Source organism: Catharus ustulatus, chromosome 18 (assembly GCF_009819885.2).
Source record: "Catharus ustulatus isolate bCatUst1 chromosome 18, bCatUst1.pri.v2, whole genome shotgun sequence".
NCBI classification, from domain to species: Eukaryota; Metazoa; Chordata; class Aves; order Passeriformes; family Turdidae; genus Catharus; species Catharus ustulatus.
Genome location: NC_046238.1, coordinates 12,535,052 through 12,554,297, shown reverse-complemented (window position 1 = coordinate 12,554,297; position 19,246 = coordinate 12,535,052). Strand labels below are relative to the sequence as shown.

The following is a 19,246-nucleotide window of genomic DNA, read 5'->3' as shown; positions in this document are numbered from 1 at the left end:
AAAAGGCAGGATCCACCTCTAGCAGGATCCACAGTTGGAGTGGAATGAGGGAGCTGCTGGGAAGGAGCCAGGTCCTGCTGCCCCGAGGTTTAGGGATGCTCCAGCCCCCGGAATCCTGGGGTCACAGCCCCCCAGAGCAGTGCCCACCTCCTGTGCCAGGAGGACTCAGCAGCACCCATAGGTGCTCCCAGGGCTCCACCCCATCACCCTCCACTCCAGCATCTCGGAGCCTCTGCAGCCCAGAGCGCTTCAGAAATCCCAGTTTTATTTCAGATCGGAAACAACCAACCAGGAAGAACAAAACAAAAAAAAAAATCAAACCCCAAACCAAAACAAAAACAAAAACACCACCCCCAAACCCCCAAAAACTCCAAAGAATGAGAAACGGCCCCAAATCCGAACCAGTCCGTGCCCAGGTGGGTGCTACATACAGGCTGGGGGATTCCGGGCTGTGCGGGGCTCCCCGGCCTCGGGGTCGCTCCGGCTCTTCCCAAGGGGGGCGGCTCAAAGTGCATCAAGCAGGTCAGGAATGTCCCCTCCCCGGGCAGGTGGGGAAACCGAGGCACGGCACGGGGCCGGGGCGGGGGGACAGGGAGGGGCTCTGGGGGTGGAAATCCAGCCCTTGGCAGCCAAGTCCATGCAAACGCTCCCGGCTCTAGGAACCATCTCAGGCGCGTGTATTGCTTAGGGCATGATTTGGTTTATCCTAAATATGAGCTCTAACGCTAGATCGGAGAATCCGACGGGATCCGCCGCGGGAGGGGGTTCACGGGGCTCCATGCACGTCACATGCACTCACGGGTCGGTTTTGGTCTGGCGAGGGGGGGTCGGTGTGTCGGTGTCGCTACCAAAGTCTCCGTGCTCTGCCACCAGCAGCGACGGCAGCGCCCGGCACGGCGGGGCCCCGGCGCGGCTCTGTCCCTTCGGCTGCCCCCCTCCCGCGGGGGGCACGTCTCTGGGCCACAGATGGATGTACATAGAGATATTTATAGATATTTATAGGTGTCTCCTCCTCGCTGTCGCTGCGGGTCCCCGGCGGCGGGGCCCCCCGTTACTTCATCCCGCTGCGCAGCACCTGGTTGGCGGCGATGAGCATCACGCTGATGATGAAGGCGATGGCAAAGGCGCAGATGAGGCTCTTCCGCACGCAGGTCTGGCGGATCTGCTGGCTGGAGCAGGCTGGAGTGGGACAAACACGGCGTTACCCCAATCCCAAACACACTCTCCTTGTACTAAGGAGAGAGGGGCACCAGTGCCATCCCCGTGGTTTGGCATCCCCGGGGGGGGTTTGGCATCCCCACGGCTTTTGGCACTCCCGGTGCCCGGCACTCACTCTCCACGTCGACGGGGCACTCCTCAGCCGTGCCCATGTGGCTCTCCTCCTCCGTCATGATGATGTTCTCGATGTCCTTCATGGACAGGTGCTCGCAGAAGGTGTCGTACAGCAGTCGCTTCAGCTCATCCACCGTCAGCTTCTGCATGTCACACTGCCGGGGACAGGGGGGCTTGGGGTGACCCCATGGCCGCCAGCACAGGGGCTCCGGGGTCCCCCAGAACCTTTGGATGGGGTGGTTTGGGTGGATCACCCTGGAATGGGCTGGGAAAGGCCTGGTGACCCCCAGCAGAGTGAGGGGCACCAGAAGGTGCTGGCACCAAATGTGGCCCGTTCGTGACAGGGGCACAGGAGCTCAGGTGAGCCCTGACACTGATCCTGTTCCTGACCCCAGTCCTGACCCTGGCCTCACCATGAAACCTGATCCCAGCCCTCATCGTAACCCTGACTCCAACCCAAACCCTGATCCTAAACCTAGCCCTAATCCCAACCCTTAAACCAGTGCTGACCCTGGCCCTGACCCCAAGGCTTATACTAACTCTGAACTGGAGCCTGAGCTTGACCCTGAACTTGTCCCCTAACCCTAATCTCAAACCTAATCCCGACTCTTAAACCAACCCTAACCTTCTCCTTGACCCAGAGCCTGACTTTCACCCTCAGCCTAAACCAAATTCCAGCCTTGACTCTCATCCTGTCCCTAATCTCAACCCCAGCCTTGGTGCTCTCAGTTCTGGGGTGCTGCCTCTGCTCTGGGAGGGGACTGAGGCTGTCTCTACATTCCCGTGGGGGCTGGGGGTGTCCCTGCATTCCTGTGGGATGTGGGGGTGTCCCTGCATTCCCATGGGGGCTGGGGATGTCCCTGCATTCCCATGGGGGCTGGGGGTGTCCCCACATTCCCGTGGGGTCTGGGGGTGTCCCTGCATTCCCGTGGGGCTGAGGCTGTCCCTACCTTCCAGAAGACTGTGTCGAAGTCGGTGCCGTGGAACTTCTCCGGGATGCCCGAGGTGGAGAGCTTGGGCCCCAGCAATGTCACAAACTCCTCAAAGTCCACCTGTCCATCACCTGTGGGACACAGAGGTGGCTGTCACTCCCTGCCTGGGCATGGGGCACATGGGACACTCCTCCTCCCAGAAGGGGCCCCATGGATGGTCACAAATCCCCAAAACCAGTTGGGGACTCCAAGATCAGCTGGGAACCTCCAGCAAATTTAGGGAACTTCCAGCTTTGGGCAGGATGCCCAACACTGGATGGGGTTCCTAGTGCCAGCCAGGACCCCAGTGCCAGCTGGGGACACCCAGTGTGGGCTGAGGACACCCTAATACCACCTAGTGCCCCCAGAATGTGATCTGGGACTGGGAAACCAAGCATCATCCAGGACATGAACGTGAGCTGACCCAAATTCCAGCTGGGACCTCAGTGCCATCTGGAGGCCTCCCAGGGCTATCTTGGGGACCACAAATGTTGGCTGAGGACCCCCAAACCCAACCAGGGACTCCAACACTGGGTGGGGACCTCCAACAACGTTTTATGTCCCCAACACCAGCTGGGGTGGCACCACTGGCTGCTGACCAGGACTCTCACTGCCATGTAGGGACCCCCAATGTTGGCTGGGGACCCCCAGCAACATCTGGGGACCTCCAATGTCATTTGGGCCCCTTTTCAATGGGACCTGGGGACACCCAGCGTGACCTGGAGCCCCCAGTACTGGTTGGGGAAGCCCAGCACTGTCCAGGACTCTGAACAACAGCTGGACCCTGAATTCCAGCTGGGACCCCAGTTCCAGCAGGGACCCCGGTGGTGGCTGTGACCCTGGGGTGCTTGGTGGCCGTTCTGGCCGTGTCCCCTGGCAGAGGGGGACGCTGGCGCGGGGCTGTCAGGGCAGCACTAACAATGAGTAATGAAGGGAGCAGCGCCTTGGCAGCGCTGCCGGAAAGGCTTTTAAATGGGGGAAAAAAGGAAAAGCAATAAATTAAGGAGCTCTTTCAGGTCCCGATGGGCGAGGGAGGGTCGGGGACAGGGTCACGGTGGCAGCGAGTGCTGGAGGGTGATGGGTGCTGGGGACACGACCCAGGGTGCAGGATCCACCCCTGGGTGCGGGATCAAGCCTCGGCACCGTGGTCCCGGCAGGTTTAGCGATCCCACAAGCATCCAGGAGCCTTAAATCTTCCCAAACAAAACTGCAGCGGCAATGATGATGATGATGAATGAGCCCGGGGCAGGCTCATCCCACATCCCGTGTTGTCTCCAGCATGTGGGGTGGAAATATGGGAGAACTGTGTGTTTCTCCCAGCTGGGGATCCCGTCCCGTCTTCATCCCGGGTTGCTGGGGTCCTACCATCCATGTCGAGGCGCTGGATGATGACCTCCAGCTCCACCTCGTTGGGCATGTACCCCAGGGAGCGCATGGCTGTGCCCAGCTCCTGCTTGGAGATGAAGCCGTTCCCATCGCGGTCGAACACCTTGAAAGCTTCCCGGATCTCTGTGGGGGGAGCAGGGATGAGTCCGGCTGAGCTCCAGCAGGCACAGAACCCCTGTGGGGATCCCACCGCCCCCCAGCCTGCCCAGAAGGGTCCGACCGCCCCAACAGACCCCGAATATTTGCTCCAGTTCCCGTCACCCGCTGCCGCACCCACCCTGCCCCTGCTCCTGCCACAGCCGAAAACGCGGAGTTCTGCCCTAAAAACGCATCCCTGAGCTTGGGGTGCCACCAGGTGGGCACTGCAGCTGGGGGCATCCCCACGGTGCTGCAGCATCCAGCCGGGAGCATTCCTGAGGATCCACGGGGTGCTGGGGACTGTCCCAATCCCAGGGGATTGTGCCCCATCCCATGGTTTTAGGGCGGGTCTGTGCCCCCATCCTGGGGTGGGTACTGGAACTGTGCCACACTTCACCCAAAAAAAACCCCAAATCTTGACGAAATTGCTGCAGTGTTCAGCCCTGTCTGGTGCAGAAGAGGATGGAAGTGGGAGATTTGGGGGTTTCTGGCTCAAAATGAACCCCTAGGGTGTGGGGGAAGATCCCTGCAGGGTGGCAGGGAGAGGGCTGTGGGGAAACTGAGGCACAGTCTGAGTTCAGTGGCTCCATCCCACCTCCTGTTGCACTCGGGACTCCGCTCATTTTTGGGGCACTTTCTGGCTTTTTGATGCCACCCGATGTGAGAAGCTGGAACCAGGCTGATGGAAAAGGAGCAGGGAATTTGTATTGGGGACAGTGGGAAGCCAGGCCAGGATGTTGGTGCCTCTTCCTTCTCCATGTGGCTTCCAGGGGGATTCGTGCTGGAGGAGCCCAGCAGGAGAAATGGGCTGTGAGCTTTGGGTTTGGGTGAAAAATCCCATATTGGTCACAGTACTGACCCCGAGTGCTTGGGAACATCCCTGCCTGGATGGTGTCACATCGGTGGCATCTTCAAGGTGTTTTGGGGGAGTTTTGTGGGATTCTGGCCTGTCAGTCTGAGCTTCTCTGTGGCCAGTGTCCCTGCCTGGGCAGGGAGATCCTGCAGCTTCTCCCTGTGCTCCTGGGGGGCCTCACTACACTCCAGGCACCCCCAAAATTCAACCTTCAAGGATGCTCATCCCAAAGAACTCCAAGGTGGCTCCTCATGATGGTTCAGGGTGTTGGGGGACAGGCAAGGTCGTGTCCTGACAGTGGCCAGAGTGGGGTGCTGGCTCCCCATTGAGCACCCCCTGCCCCAGCTGAGCCCTGAGTCTGCTCAGCCCCAGTGTGGAGCTGTGTCAGGCTGTCACTGGTGTCCCCCAAACCAGGGAGACAGGAGGAGGGAGGAGCCCGTGGCACCTTGTGGGGTCCCCCTGGAGCTCCCAGCACTGCCATCGATCCCTGCTGCTGCAGGTGGGGAAGGAGGGAGCAGGGACACAGCACTGGGAGCCCAGGGACTGGGTGAGCTGGGACAACAGCCAGTGCAGGGACACGGGGAGGGGACAGGGACACCATGGAGGGGTGTGAGCACACACAGTCACACGGACACACACACACAGACACAGAAACACACACAGAATACCGACAGACACACACTTGGACGCACAGACAGATGCAGACACACAGACACACAGACACACAAATAGACGGACACACAGCCGGACACATGGACAGACACACACACATGCAGACAGACAGACACACACCCTTGTGACACCCTGGAAGTGACACTGGAGCTGTGCACACACACACACACACCTTGCAGGGTTGTGCAAACACACACATAAACACACACAGACACACAGACACACACAGACACACAGACAGACACAGACACACACACAGACACACACACAGACACAGGACACACACAGACGGACACAGACACACACAGAGACACCCATAAACACACACACAGACACACAGACATAAACAGACACACACGTACAGACACACACACAGACACAAGACACACACAGACGGACACAGACACACACACACCCCCCTTGCACTGACCCTGCACACACACAGGACACAGCCAGCACCACGGCACAGTGACGCTGCACCTGTGTGGGCACACACAGACCCTGCAGTGATGCTGTGAGTGTGCAAACACACCCCAGCACCTTGGAGCCATGCACACACACACTCAGTCCCCTTGCAGCGATGCATGTGCATGGATGCAGCGCACACCAACACCTTGCAGTGATGCTGTACCTGTGTGCACACTGCACCTTGCACAGATGCACCTGTGCATGTGCACACACACCCCAACACCTTGCACTGGGGTACTGGTGCATGTAGACATGCACTTTCCCCGAGTGACGCTGCACTTGTGCACACGCATAAACACATACAACCACAATGCAGTGGTGCTGCTCCTGTGTGCACACACCAAAATCAGCACAGCTGCATTTCTGTGTGCACACACACAGATGCACACTCAGCCCCGCTGCAGTGACATCCCTGTGCCTGCACACCCACACCCCTGCGCTTGTGTGTGCACACACACGGACACAACCACGTCACAGCAATGCTGCGCTTGTGCTCGCAGACACACGAACACTGCACACAGCTGCACTTGTGCATGCACACAGACACAGCCCCATTGCAGCACAGCTGTGCTTGTATTGCACACACACCCCACCATTGCAGCGGTGCTGCACTTGTGCACAGGCACACAAACCCTCTGCAGCAGGGCTGTGCGTACGAGCCCGTCCTGCTGTGACGTTGTGCATGTGCACACTCACACAAACACCTCCTGCAGCCAGGCTGTGCATGGGCACACACACGTGCTGCAGTGACATAAACACTGGCACAGCACAGGGACTGGCACAGCCACACACACAGTGACACTGGCACTGGCACAGCCATACACACAGTGACACTGGCACAGCCATACAAACAGTGACACTGGCACAGCCATACAAACAGTGACACTGGCACACTCACAGTGACACTGACACTGACACACACAGACACACACAGCCACCCTGCGCCAAGGCCGTGCATGTGCACACAGATGTGTGGCCATACAGATGTGTGGCCATACAGATGTGTAAGCACACCTGCAGCACGGTGTGAAGGGGGTGTGCCATGCCTGTGCACACACACACAGCCCCTGCAGTGAGGCTGTGACAGGCACGTCAGCGCACACCCTGCAGAGCTGCACACACACACTCACAAAACCCTTGCACACTGATGTGAGCGCCTGCTCGGGGCTCCCAAATGGATTTTGGGGTACCCCTCACCCCGTGTCCTGTGGCTCCCTGCCTCAGTTTCCCCAGCGGGATGCCGAGGGCTCCAGGTTTGGTGCTGGGCCAAGGGTGCTGTCCCCAGGCAGAGTGGGGACGTGTGTGGGGTCACCTCGCCGTGGCTCAGTTTCCCCCCCGGTGCCAGGTCTGGTGCCGAGGGTGCTGCACCCCTTTCCCCCAGGGACACCACAAACCCTGGCTCCGCCAGTGCCCGTCCCGCTGCCCCGGCAAACTTTTGGGGTGGAAAAAGCCATTCTGGTGGCAGCGAGCTGAGCTCGGCCCCTCTCATGGCACGGGTGGGCAGAGCCCCGCCGGCCGCTCCTCCCGGCCGGAGTCCGGTGACACCGGGACTGCGTGGAGCTGCCGTGAGCCGGGGGGTGACACGGGTGGTAGCCACCCCTCGGGTCCCCCGCGCCACCAGCCAATGTCATATTATGACAGCGGGGAGGGGATGACCCCGCCGCGCCGCGGAGGGGAAAGCGGCCCCCCGCCACTACCGCCGGTCCCTGCTGTGTCATATCGCCACAGTCGGGGGCCCGGGACCCCCGCACGCCTCCCCGCTTCAGCTTTCCTCCTTCCCCTCCTCCTTCTCCTCCTCCTCCTCCTTCTCCATCCATCCGCATCCCGCTCGCCCTCAGCTTCCCCACGGCGCCGGAGGAACGCGCACCCCGACTCCCCCACAGCCGCATCCCGCGGGATGGACTTCCCAGTGCCCCAAACCTCCTCACCCCACAATCCCATGGGATGCCCCTCTCATCCCCCCTGATCCCCAGCCAGCCCCCGCAGCCCCCCGAACCCGCTCACCCTCCAGCTCATCCTCGGGGATCTCCACGGGGCGCTGCTCGGCGAGGATGTTGGGGACGGTGTAGATCCCCCGGTACATCAACGCCGCCGTCACCGGGTGGAAAGGCATCTTCGGGGCTCCCCAAAACCCAAAGTTTAAACCCAAATCTCGTCGGGTAGAGGGGGGGTTCCCCCCGGTCGCTACCGCCGGACGCTAAACACAAGTTGCCGGTGCCCGCCGCCCCCCGCCCGGTACCCACCGGCCAGGGGGGGCCGGGCCGGGCGGGCGCTCCCCGTCCTCCGGGGCCGGCGGCGGGACGGGGCTGGCGGCCGAGCCCCTCACCGTGCAGTCAGGGCGCAGGGGGGGCTCCGCTGGGGGTGGCCCGCTTCCCCCGCGCACATGCCCTCCCGAAGTAGAAACGGGAGGTGAAAGCATGCAAACCCCGGTTAAATCCCGGTGGAAGCGACGGCGGTGGGGGGGACGGGGCTGGCCATGCCGCTCGGGGCCCCCCCTCCGCCCGGAGCCCCCCCCCAGCTCCGCCCGGGGCCCCCCTTCCGCCGGCCCCGGGCCGCTCACAGCCCCCGGGGAGCCGCTGCCACCGGGCCACGCTCCCAGGTGGGGCCCGGCATGGCGGGGCCGAGGCTGAAAGCGGCCTCTTCGTCTTCCTCCTCCCTCCTCCTCCTCCTCTTCTTCCTCCCCGCCAAGTGTCCCGGGCAGGCCGGGGCTCGCTGCCGCCGCGGTTCAGCCCCCGCCGCGCACCCGCCGCCCCCCCGCCGCCGCCGGCAGCCCGAGCATCCTCGGCCCCGGCCCCGGGAAGCGGCGGCGGAATCCGGGGAGCGGCGGCGCCGGGCGGGTTTTGAACGGTCCCGCCCGGGAAATGGGGCTGGGGGCGGGGGGGAGGTGGGGCCTCCCCCGGGGGGGCCTCGAGGGGGGGCAGTGCGGCAGCGAGGGGGGAGCGTCCCGGGCCGCAGGGAGGGGGAGTGGGAGATGCTGGTGCCGTGGGGGGTGCTCGGGGGGGACTGAGGATCCGCAGGTAGGGCTGGGGGGCCCTGTGACACCCCCTGTCCCGGCAGGTGTCACCCCGGGGTCCTCACACGCAGCACCCCATGCCCAGGGAGTTGTCGCCCCCCAGACTCCTGCACGCAGCATCCCAGGCTGCCACCACCTCCAGGTCCCTGCGCATGGCACCCTGCTCATGGGGCAGTCACCGTCCCAGGTGCCTGCAGGTTTCTGGGACTGTCACCATTGCAAGAGGGCGTCACCGGCATGTGGCACCCCAAACCCAGACAGTCGTCACCCCCAGGTCCCCGCCCATGGCACCCCGGGCTGTCACCGCCCCCAGGTCCCTGCACATGGCATCCCATACCTGGGCAGTTGTCGCCCCTGTGTCCCCACACTTGGCTCCCCAGGTTGCCAGCACCCCAAAGCCCCTGCACGTGCCACCCTGGGCCAGCCATCGCCCCGAGGTCCCCGGGGTGCTGCGGGGTGACAGGGACCCCACGGACAGACCTCCTGCTCCTACACCAGGGGAAAAATGAGCAGTGGAAAAGGCAGGAAGTGGGGCCAGGAGCGAAACCCTCCATCCCTGTCACCTTTTCCAGCCATCTCCTGTTTGCCCCCAACCTTGGGCACAATTTTCATATTTCTCACTTGAGGGTTAATTGAATCACAGCTGGGCTCCTGCGCCAGGGTAGGTCTCCACCGTGTCCCCACAGCACCCTGTGACATCCCTACACTCAGGCAAGGAATGCTCCCGGGACCGGACACATCTTCCCTTCCAAATCCCGCTGTCCACCTTCCCTGGGTTGGGCTGTCCCAGCAGACCCACTGGGACATGGGGGATCACAGTGTCCCCTGTGCCTGGGTGGCATCTCCGGAGGTGGGGACAGTGGCACAGGGAGGCTGCCAAGGCTCCGGCTCCGCACGTCTGGAGGTGCCCTGGCGAGAGGGAAGGGTCTGGGGGCCGGAGGGACGCGGTTCCCAGAGCTGGAAAAGGGTGGAGAGAAAAAAGGGGTACAGTTGGCACCACCTTGATATTCTCACCAAATACCAAGGATGCGTCAGAGCGATGGGGAAACTGAGGCACGGCTGGACAGGATCCAGATGTGCTTGTCATCTTGACACTGTCACAAGAGCCCCAAAAATCTTGGAACAGGATTCCTGCTGCTCCAACCAACTGCTTCACTAAGCCCACCCTCGCCTCCTGCAGTCGCCGCGGACACGTGCTCAGCCTCATCCAATTCACCGCTGCCGGGAATTTTCGGGCTGCTGCAAGCTCCCGTTTGCTGAAGTCTCCATCTCCCCCCGGAGCATCAGCCAGGACCCGGCTCCGGGGCTTGCCAGAGCCCAGAGCTGCTTCCCGAGCGCTGCCGCTGCAGCCGCCGTTGGGTTTAACCAGCTGGGGTCCCCTTTAAGCTATTTTTTAGTTGGGAGAAAATTCCCTCTCCGGCAGCAGAAAACCACCACGGCCGCACTCCGGAGAGGGGATTTCAGGGATGAGCAATTCCCGATGCTGTGGGGTCTCAGCTCCCAGGGCAGGGTGGTTCCTCCCGGGTAATCGTGGCTTGGGGGTGGGTTTTCCCAACTCAGCTGAAATTGCCTCCTCTTCTGGAGCTCGGGATGGGGCTGGGGCACAGGGACACACTCCCTGCCCCACAGGGAGTGTCCAGCGTCTGATACTGCGGTTGAGATCCCAGCACTCGAAGGGGAAAGTGTTGATAATAACAAGTGGCTTTTTGGGAGAAACAATCCCCCCAAAAGCAAAGCCTGATTAAAAATTTCCTCCCTTTATTATTATCTTTTTTTTAACAGATCAATTTGCTCCTCGATGTTAACGAAGTTCCCTCCCAATTAATTCTCCAGAGGTCCTGGGGTGGAAAATCATTAATTTGTCACCACCCAAATCCCAGCAGGAATAACAGGGCCAATTTCTGGGTTTTTCCCCTCCAATCCCCAGCAGAGCTCCCTGTGCAGCCGCAGGGATGTGTTGGAGCCTCCTTCCCCAGGGATGGGGCTGCCGGTGATCCCGGCTCCTGCTCCCGGGGATGGGGGTGGGCAGGCAGCACAGGGCAGGGGGAGGAAAATTAAGTGGCTTAATTTCATTTGAAGCCCTGCCTGGGTTTTTGTGCATCGGGGATCCCCCTGGAGCACTCCCCGTGATTTCCTGGAGCCCAGCTCAGCCGTAGCGCTCTCTGCCTCACGGGATGAAGGCTGGGACGAGCCGTGCCGGCTCCCTCTGCTCTGCCCCACCCTCCCGGTGCTGAATTCCCTGCTGGTTTTGTGGGGACAAGCTCTGGGATTTCCTCGGAGCTCAGCCCTAAAACGCTGAGGAGGAGGCAGCAGCGTCCCAGGGATTTCAGATAAAATCCCAGCCGCAGCTGCTGGGATGTTGGGAATGTTCCTCGCCACAATTCCCCCTTTATCTCACCCGGGGCTCGGGCCAGCCTTGCCAGTAGGTCAGTGCCACCTCTCCCTCCTGTCCCTTTGTCCCTCTGGACATCACTTTCCCAACAGTCCCAGGTGTTTTCCTAGTTAGCTGATCCCACTAATGAGGCTGGAGAAGCCCAATCCAGGCCTGGTGCTCTCTGGTTTATTTGCAGCTTCAGAGCAATCTCCCTGTTAAGGGCCCTCACTCTGGGTTCACATCCCAACATCAACATCCTTATTTCTTCCAAGAATTTGAGGGAATGGAAAGGAAAAGGACTGAAGTGACTCTGGCACAGGGATGGGACTGACTGAGCTTTAATCAATCTGCTCCTTGTTTATCCTCTCCACGGCAGCGCTGAGGGGCCCTTCTGGCTCCTGAGCTCCGAGACTCCTGAGCTCCTTCCTGCCCTGAGGGATGGGGTGGGATGGGGATGGAAGGGAGAGAAATGGGGATGAGAAGGGGTATAAAATGAGGATGAGGATTGGGATGGGGATGACATAGGGACAGGGTTGGAAATGGGACGGGATGAAATGGGGATGAGGATGGGATAGGGATCTCTCACAAGAGTGAGGAGGGATGAGATCGATGTGGGATTGGCGATGGGATGGGGATGGGATGGGGATGTCCCAGAGGCATGGGAAAGCTGACAGAGATGAGGACTCCTTATGGCTGGGGATGGTCCAAACCTGTGCTGGGTGCTCTCAAACCCCTCAGGACAACCGCAGGGACCTCCTGGCAACCCGAGGGGGCTGGGATGGGGATTGGCACCACAGCATCCTCCGGACACTCCCATCACTCCCCCGGCACCGGGAGGGGCCGTGAGCGCCCCGGGGGTGTCGTTGTGACATTTTAAAGTCGCTGGCATGGAGCCCTCCTAGGCGCTGGAGGCATCAATCTCCCGGGGCCGTGCTGTCAGGTGGGTATTTAGTGAAATGTTTCCTAAATGAACGCTTGATGGGAGAAGAGGGATGGCTGCAATGTTCCGAGCCACAAGGTTATCCCGGCTGCCAGCTCCCAGTGCCCGCTGGAAGCCGGGAAGGGCAGCGGAGAGAGCCCCTGGGGAGGGGGCAGGAGCCTCCTCCAGGCGTGGCCGGGACTGTTCCCGCACTTGGGAGCAAATCCCACCCGTAATGGGCAAACACCGGGCACAGCTCCAGGCACTGGTGCGGGAGGAGAGGGAAAGGGGAATGGGAAAAGCTGGGAGAGCTCTGCTCAATCTGGATTCAGAAGTGGGGAAATAGCCCTGCCAGGGAGGAGGCAAGAATTCTGCCTTGGGGGAATTTTTCTTTACGGAAAAATGGCAAAAATGGAGATGAGCTGGTTCTTAGCACCCCTCCAAGCGGATGCAGGCCGGGGTGCTGAGGGCAGCGATGGCTCTGCTTGCTCGTGCCAGGAGATGGAGCAGGACACAACTCCCAGAGATCTCAGTCAGAGCCTCAAGCTCATTAACAACATCAGAACCAAGGTTTGGGACAGCAAAGCCTGCCCAGGGAGGAGTGCTGGAGCACAGGAAGGGATCTGGCATTTTCAAAAGGAAAGGAGGTGGTTCCTGGAGGGAGTTTTGCCTCTGGGACACCGGGCCTGGCTCTGCTCCCATCCTGCTGCTGGTGCACATCAACATCAGCTCTATCTCTCCAGCACACTGCGACCTGTTGCAGTGGGATGCCCTGTGATACCAGATTCTGGTGGTACTCAGTGCCAGGATGCCAAAATCTGGTGGTGTCTGGTGTCAGGATTCCAGGGATGTGCCTGCTACCCTGTGCCAGGCCCCAGTGGTACCCAGTGCCAGGATGCCAGAAAGGGGCAGCAGGCACATCCCTGCAGGGCTGTGACAATCCCCAGTGTCCCTGAGGCCAAGCAGAAGGTGATGGCAGTGGGACTCCAACATTCCTGCTTGGGATCTGACCCCAGGGCAGGGATGGCAGCACCCCCCTACCTGGTCCTGAACCCCACCACGATCCCACACCCATCACACCTCACCCAAAAACCCCACACTCTGCTCCAGAGATTCACCCCCTGCTCCCTGGGAGCTGGAGCTCCACATCCATTTGATTCCACAACATCCATACCCCATCCCTTCCTGGGGCTGAGGGGGCAGCTCTGGTCCCAGCCAGGGCTTCCAGCTCAGCAGCTGTGGCTTTCCTGCACAATAAATCCCTGATTAAACCCAGCAAAACACGTGGGGTTTGCCAGGTCTCTGTAGGGAGCAGAGTGGCCCTGGGTGCCCATCCCCATCGTGGCTGCCTCTCCCCTCCCTTCTCCCTGTCCAATTCATTTCCCTCCCCTTTTTTCTCCCTGGAAGACAAAGGTGGAAGGGTGCAGCCAGCGGCACTGTGCCAGGAATCAGCAGGGATGGATGGGGATGGATGGGGATGGATGGATGGATGGATGGATGGATGGATGGATGGATGGATGGATGGATGGATGGGGATGAATGGGGATGGATGGATGGATGGGGATGGATGGGATGGATGGGAATGGATGGGATGGATGGGGATGGATGGGGATGGATGGGGATGGAGGGGACAGCACCAGGCTGGCAGCTGTCAGTCAAGGGGGAATGAGGTCCCCATGTCCTCAAGGAGCCATCCAAAAGGAGCAGGATCCAGCTGGCTGTGACCCCTGGGAACAGTGTTTTACCTCCTCACCCTACCCGGGCCAGTGGGTGTTCTGAGCACCCTGGGGTGCTTGTGGGTAGGGCTGGGGTGTCCCATGGGCTGCTCCCTCCGTCCTCACCCCAATGTGGGTGGGCAGAGGATGACCCCACAGTGCCACCCATGACCCAGGGGTGCCCTGGTCCTCCCAGCTCCAGCCCGACCTTGTGGTGGTCCCTGGCCAGGTGCCACTGTGCCACGCTGTGCTCGCACCCTTCCCTCATGCACACACCCCCCAACACGTGCAGGAGCCCTCCAGCTCTGCCCCCTGTCCCCAGAGTGACCCCCAGGGCTGGGCAGCACCCCAGGATGAAGGGGGACAGGGGATGGAGCAGCAGCCCCTGGGCTGCACAGCCAGGCCAGAGCCACCCCTGCCTCGGTTTCCCCATCTATCCCCATTCCAAGCTCTTTTCCTGGAGGAGTTGCTGGCCAAGGCTGTGCACATTTTGGGTGGGTTCTGAACCAGCAGCCTGACCCCTCTCCAGGGCTGCTGCCCCCAGACTTGCCACCCACAGGCCACCCCATGTCCCCTCTGTCCCTTTCATCCCCAGCTCTCAACACTTTATTCTATTTTTTAGAGTATATGATGGTTTGGAAGTGAAATAATGTGAGATGAGGAGACCTTGGGAACTCCAAAGTGAAGAACTGCTGCCAAAGCACTCAGCTACTGCCTGGGATTGGTCAAATCCCCAATTTCTTTCCTCAGGAACCTATGGCTGGGGAAGGGGATGGGAGAAGCTTTTTGAAGGTTTTTTTTCCTCGGGCAAAGGCAAATCACACAGACCCACACCCGCAGCTCCTGTAGAGTTCAGTTTGCTAAAAAGGGAAAAAATAAGGGTAAAATTTCCTTTGACAGGAGAGAAAGAGACGGGGATGTGCCAAGAAGGGTGGGCAGGGAGGTGGCACTGGGCTGGGATTGTGAGAGGCAACAATGGGGGTGTGCAAAACCCTGAGAGTGCAAGGCTGGGAGTGTGCAGAGCTTTGTGCAGAGCCCTCGAGCAACAGGGACCCTGTGCCAGAGGTGGATCCATACTGGATCCATTCCTTGCTTTACCTGTTGCATCCTCAGTGCTTCCATCCCTGCACATCCCACCCCTGCACATCCACCCCTGTACATCCCATGCCATCCCATCCCATCCCATCCCATCCCATCCCATCCCATGCCATCCCATCCCATCCCATCCCATCCCATCCCATCCCATCCCATCCCATCCCATCCCATCCCATCCCATCCCATCCCATCCCATCCCATCCCATCCCATCCCTTCACATCCCTGCACATCCATCCCTGAACATCCAATCCCTGCACATCCATCCCCTGTGCATTCCCAGTTTATCCCCCTTCCCTGCTGCTCTGCTCTGTGCTGGAAAAAGCTTTTCTGGATTGTTTTCAGGATACAGGCGGTGCAGGTAACACACCAGTTGAATTCCTGTCACTGGAGGCCATGTGGGAAATCAGGTCACCCTCCACATCCCTCAGCAGCTTCCTTCAGCCTCCCCAGAAATTCCGTGGGTATCCCACTGGCATCCCTCTGCCAAAAGAAACCCCCTTCCACCCCGCTCAGCCCTGCTTAAAACAACCGGAAAAAATTTCTCAGCCCACCCGCGGGGATGAGCTCTGGTGAGAAGCTCTGGTGAATCTCCCGGGATTTTGCTGCCGGAGCGCGGATGAAAAGCACATCCATCGTCGATCCCAGCGGGGCCCGGGGGCCGGGAACAGCCCCGGGGGTCGGGGCTCGCTGGGCTGGACCGGTTTCATCCGTGATTAATTATAAAATTGAGGTCAATGCAGCACACCCTTTGTTTATTCCAGGAAGGATGCGATTAGGAAACACAAGGGATGGCAAACGCCGGGCTCAGCCCCTCTGGGCACCCCAAACCCCTTTTCCCTCAAGGAGGGATGGAAAGAGCCCCGAGGGAGCGGGGCAGCAGGAGCCTGGAGCCCTCCGGATCCCGCAGGAACTGCCGGAGGGATCCCAGCGCTGCAGCTGCGCTTCCCATTAATCCCGGCACCGCTAACTGCGGCAGCCGGGCTCCGAGCAGATTTTCCCAAAGAAAAAAGAAGCAAAGAAGCCTCAGCTCCCCTCCTAGTGCTGTGAATTTTTATTAAAACAGGAGAAAACAGTTATTCCTTCGGAGTACAACAGTCCAGGGAATGGGAAAGCGGCTGTGCCAGGCCACAGCCATCTGAACTGCAGCCACGTGCGGGGAATCGATCCCAGCGTTTAAATAAACAGGATTGGGATGGGATTTACTCCCCGCCAAGCCCCGGGCTGAGCCTCCGGTGGGGCTGTGGGCCAGGAGAGCTTGTGGAAAGGAGGAATTGGGGATCCTGAGGGGATGTGAGGGATCCCCGGGGCAGCACTGGCTCTGCTGGAGGGTAAACGCAGCTGGAAGAGGATTCCACCCGAGAGGGGCACAGGATTTGGGACGGAGACAGGAAGGGAAGGTCAGGACATCCCTGTTCCCCCCCGGGGAGGGGGGGTCAGAGCAAAGGCACCCACGATGGGACAGGCAGGAGCAGGGAGCCCCGGGCCAAGCCCGGGATAGCGCCATTCCCAGGGGGCTCCGAGGGGCTGGGATGCTCTGGGACCCAGGGAAAGCGCAGCCCAGAACCCCTGAATCGCCCCAGCCTGAAGCTGCCCAGGTTTGTCACAGTTTGCAGGAACAATAAGATTTCATTTGGTTGGCACTAGCTGTTCTCCCGCTCCCTGTTCCCAGCAGGGAGGAGGAGGAGGAGCCCTTCCTCCCACCTCTCCCCAGGGAAGCAGCCCAGGATCCCCCCAGCCCAGGTCCCTGTCCTCCCGCTCTCTGCTCCCCTCCCACCCCAGCGGGCGCTGGGAGAGCCAGCGCGACGTTCCTGATTTACAGCACTCCACTGGAACATGCTCGGGATCCTAATGGAGCTCCCGGCACCGCCGCCCGCACGGGGCTCCGGGAGTGGAGCGGCGCTCCAGGCTCGGCACGTGGAATTCCAGACCGGCACAAGGGGCTCCAGAGCCGGCAGGAGAAGGCAACCCAGAGGGTGGGGGAGACCCTCGGGATCACTCCTCTGCTGGCTGCCAGCGTGGCAAGGCACGGCCACAGCCCCGACCCCGGCTCCAGGGAAAAGCCTGGAGGGCCGAGCCTGGAAGCAATACTAGAAAAATAAGGAAAAAAAGCTGGAAAACCCAGGAAAACAAAGTGTCAGGAGGAAGATGACAGGCTGCTAAGCTAGAGAACATCACACAGTCCGTGGGCAGCCGGCCCCGAGCCTGTGGGTGTGCAGAGGCTGGAGCAGCCAGCGGGGTCCGGGTGATCCCTCTGGGAGCCCCCGGCTCCGGGCAGGCTCCGGCTGGGCGGAGCCGTGGGGAAGCAGCAGCGGTGCGGAGCACTTGTTCCCTAGAGCTCCTCGAAGAAGGCCACACGGGACTTGGTGCTCTGTAGGGTGAGCTGGAAGAGAGCAGAGCGGGATCAGGAGGCATCCCAACCTCCCACAGGGCACCCCCAGGAGGGAGCTGCTGCCTGTATCCCTCTGAAAACACCAGGGAATGTCGGAGCCCAGCGGGTGCGGAAGCCGGGGGTCATGCAGCCCTCACCACAGCAAGCACAGCCCGAGGGAAAGTGGGGGCAGAGACTCCATCGAGGTCATTGGTATGGCTCAGGCTTCCAGGATGTGGAATACATGGGAGACTGGATCCAAGGAGCCAGTCCTGGGGCCCCTGACAAGCAGGATGTACAGGGGGTCTTGGGAAGCTGGAGGAGAAAACCCTCAATGAGCTGAGGGGAGAGCCCACAACTCTGACAGCCACTGGACACGGGTCCCCTCTGTCACCTAACGGGGCCCATCCTCTCCATGCTCACATCCAACCCCATCCCACCACGTGTGATCTGTGCAGCCACCCTGGGATCTCATCTCACCCCAGCCCACTCCAGCTGCTCTGCCAGAGGACAGAGCTGGAGAGCCCTCACTCCCAGGCTGTCCTTGCAGGCTCTGCAGGACTCAGAAACCCTCGGAAAGCTTTCCACAACCATCCCAAAAATAATACCCCACGGAGCAGCCATGAGCCCATTTGCTAACGGGCCAAAGAAGATAAAAGAAATCCCAGGATTTACAGACAAGCACCCAGTGGAGTGCAGCAGCAGAAGTGCCACCTTCCAGGCAGCTGCTGGATCACCAGGAGTTTGCCAAAGCAAGCGGCTAATTGCCAGGGCTTGGTTTCAGCTGGATTAAGCACGGTGCCTTCCGCCGGGAATGCCGCTTTTGCTGAAACAGGAATCCTGGGATCACCTTACAGTGAGTTAAGCCCCTCCACGGAGCCGTCAGGCGCTTCCCCCCCTCCCTGCTTCTCCCCCCTGGCTTTTCCTCGGTAATTCCTTCACAGCTCTAATGCCCGTCGGAAAAAAAATCTGTATTGCAGAGGAAATTTCTGCAAGGGTTTAATAATCTTTCTTGGCAGCAGCTCCCAGGCCAGGGCTGGCTCTCCTCCTCCTCAGTATCCCCTGGCTGCTCCAGTATCCCCTCCAGAGCTGGTGAAGGTGGGTGAGGTGGGACAGGGATTCTGTGTGCTACAGACAGCGTTTTTCCTCTGTAAGATTGGTGAGGGAAAAAAGAAAGGAGCAGAGAGCCTCAGGCTGCTGCCAGACCACTGCTGGGGCCATCTGACAGGAAGCCCCATTCCTAGAAGTGTTCCAGTGCCTAAAGGGGTCCAGAACAGCTGCAGAAGAACTTGGGACAAGTCTTTGGGAGCAATAGGATAAGGGAGAAGGGTTTCCCACTGCCAGAGGGCAGGGATGGATGGGATATTGGGAAGGAATTGTTCCCTGGGAGGGTGGGCAGGCCCTGGCACAGGGTGCCCAGAGAAGCTGTGGCTGCCCCTGGATCCCTGGCAGTGTCCAAGGCCAGGTTGGACATTGGGGTTGGAGCACCCTGGGATAGTGGAAGGTGTCCCTGCCCATGGCAGCAGGTGGAATGAGATGAGCTTCAAGGGCCTTCCCAATGCAAACCATTCCATGAGTCCATGATCTACCTGCCATCCATCTCCTTCCCAAGGCTGTGCCTCCAAATCCATCCCTTCTGCAGTGTGGTTGGGGAACCAGAGCTTCCCATCCCTCCCAGCCCACAGGAGCTCACTCCTTCAAGCACAGGGAGGGGAGATGCCCTTTGCAGGATCCCCCTGGCAAAGCCAGCGCTTGCTGGCACGAGGAGCAGAGCTGGCTGCAGCTGCTGACAGAGCACAGGGAAGATGTTTCCCTCAGGCTTTTCAAGGAATCTGCCTGTTTCAAGCCTGGCTCTCTGCCTGTAGCTACATACAGCTCTCCATTAACCCCCGACGTGTTTTGGGGGTCCTGGGGTACCCCGAGGGCAGCCTGAGCCCAAAG

The 19,246-nt window shown here is 60.4% G+C and overlaps 2 protein-coding genes across 6 annotated transcripts in view; both read right to left on the bottom strand.

The window, feature by feature from the left end:
• Nucleotides 1-244: 244 nt before the first annotated feature.
• On the bottom strand, nt 245-8,093 carry CABP7 (calcium binding protein 7). Its single transcript, XM_033076030.2, has 5 exons — nt 7,825-8,093; nt 3,669-3,812; nt 2,283-2,395; nt 1,334-1,487; nt 245-1,179 (listed from the first exon to the last, which is right to left on the bottom strand). Exons 1-5 carry the CDS (start codon nt 7,931-7,933, stop codon nt 1,052-1,054), a joined length of 648 nt encoding a protein of 215 aa, XP_032931921.1. The 5' UTR covers nt 7,934-8,093; the 3' UTR covers nt 245-1,051.
• A 7,877-nt stretch (nt 8,094-15,970) lies between these two features.
• The window catches only part of NF2 (neurofibromin 2), a 47,329-nt gene continuing 44,053 nt past the window's right edge, over nt 15,971-19,246 (bottom strand). For all 5 annotated transcript variants that reach the window (XM_033075662.1, XM_033075665.2, XM_033075664.2 and 2 more), the window contains one exon: nt 15,971-17,317. In XM_033075662.1, coding sequence (XP_032931553.1) covers nt 17,267-17,317 — 51 coding nt within the window. In that variant the 3' untranslated portion in view covers nt 15,971-17,266. The remainder of the gene's footprint in view (nt 17,318-19,246) is intronic.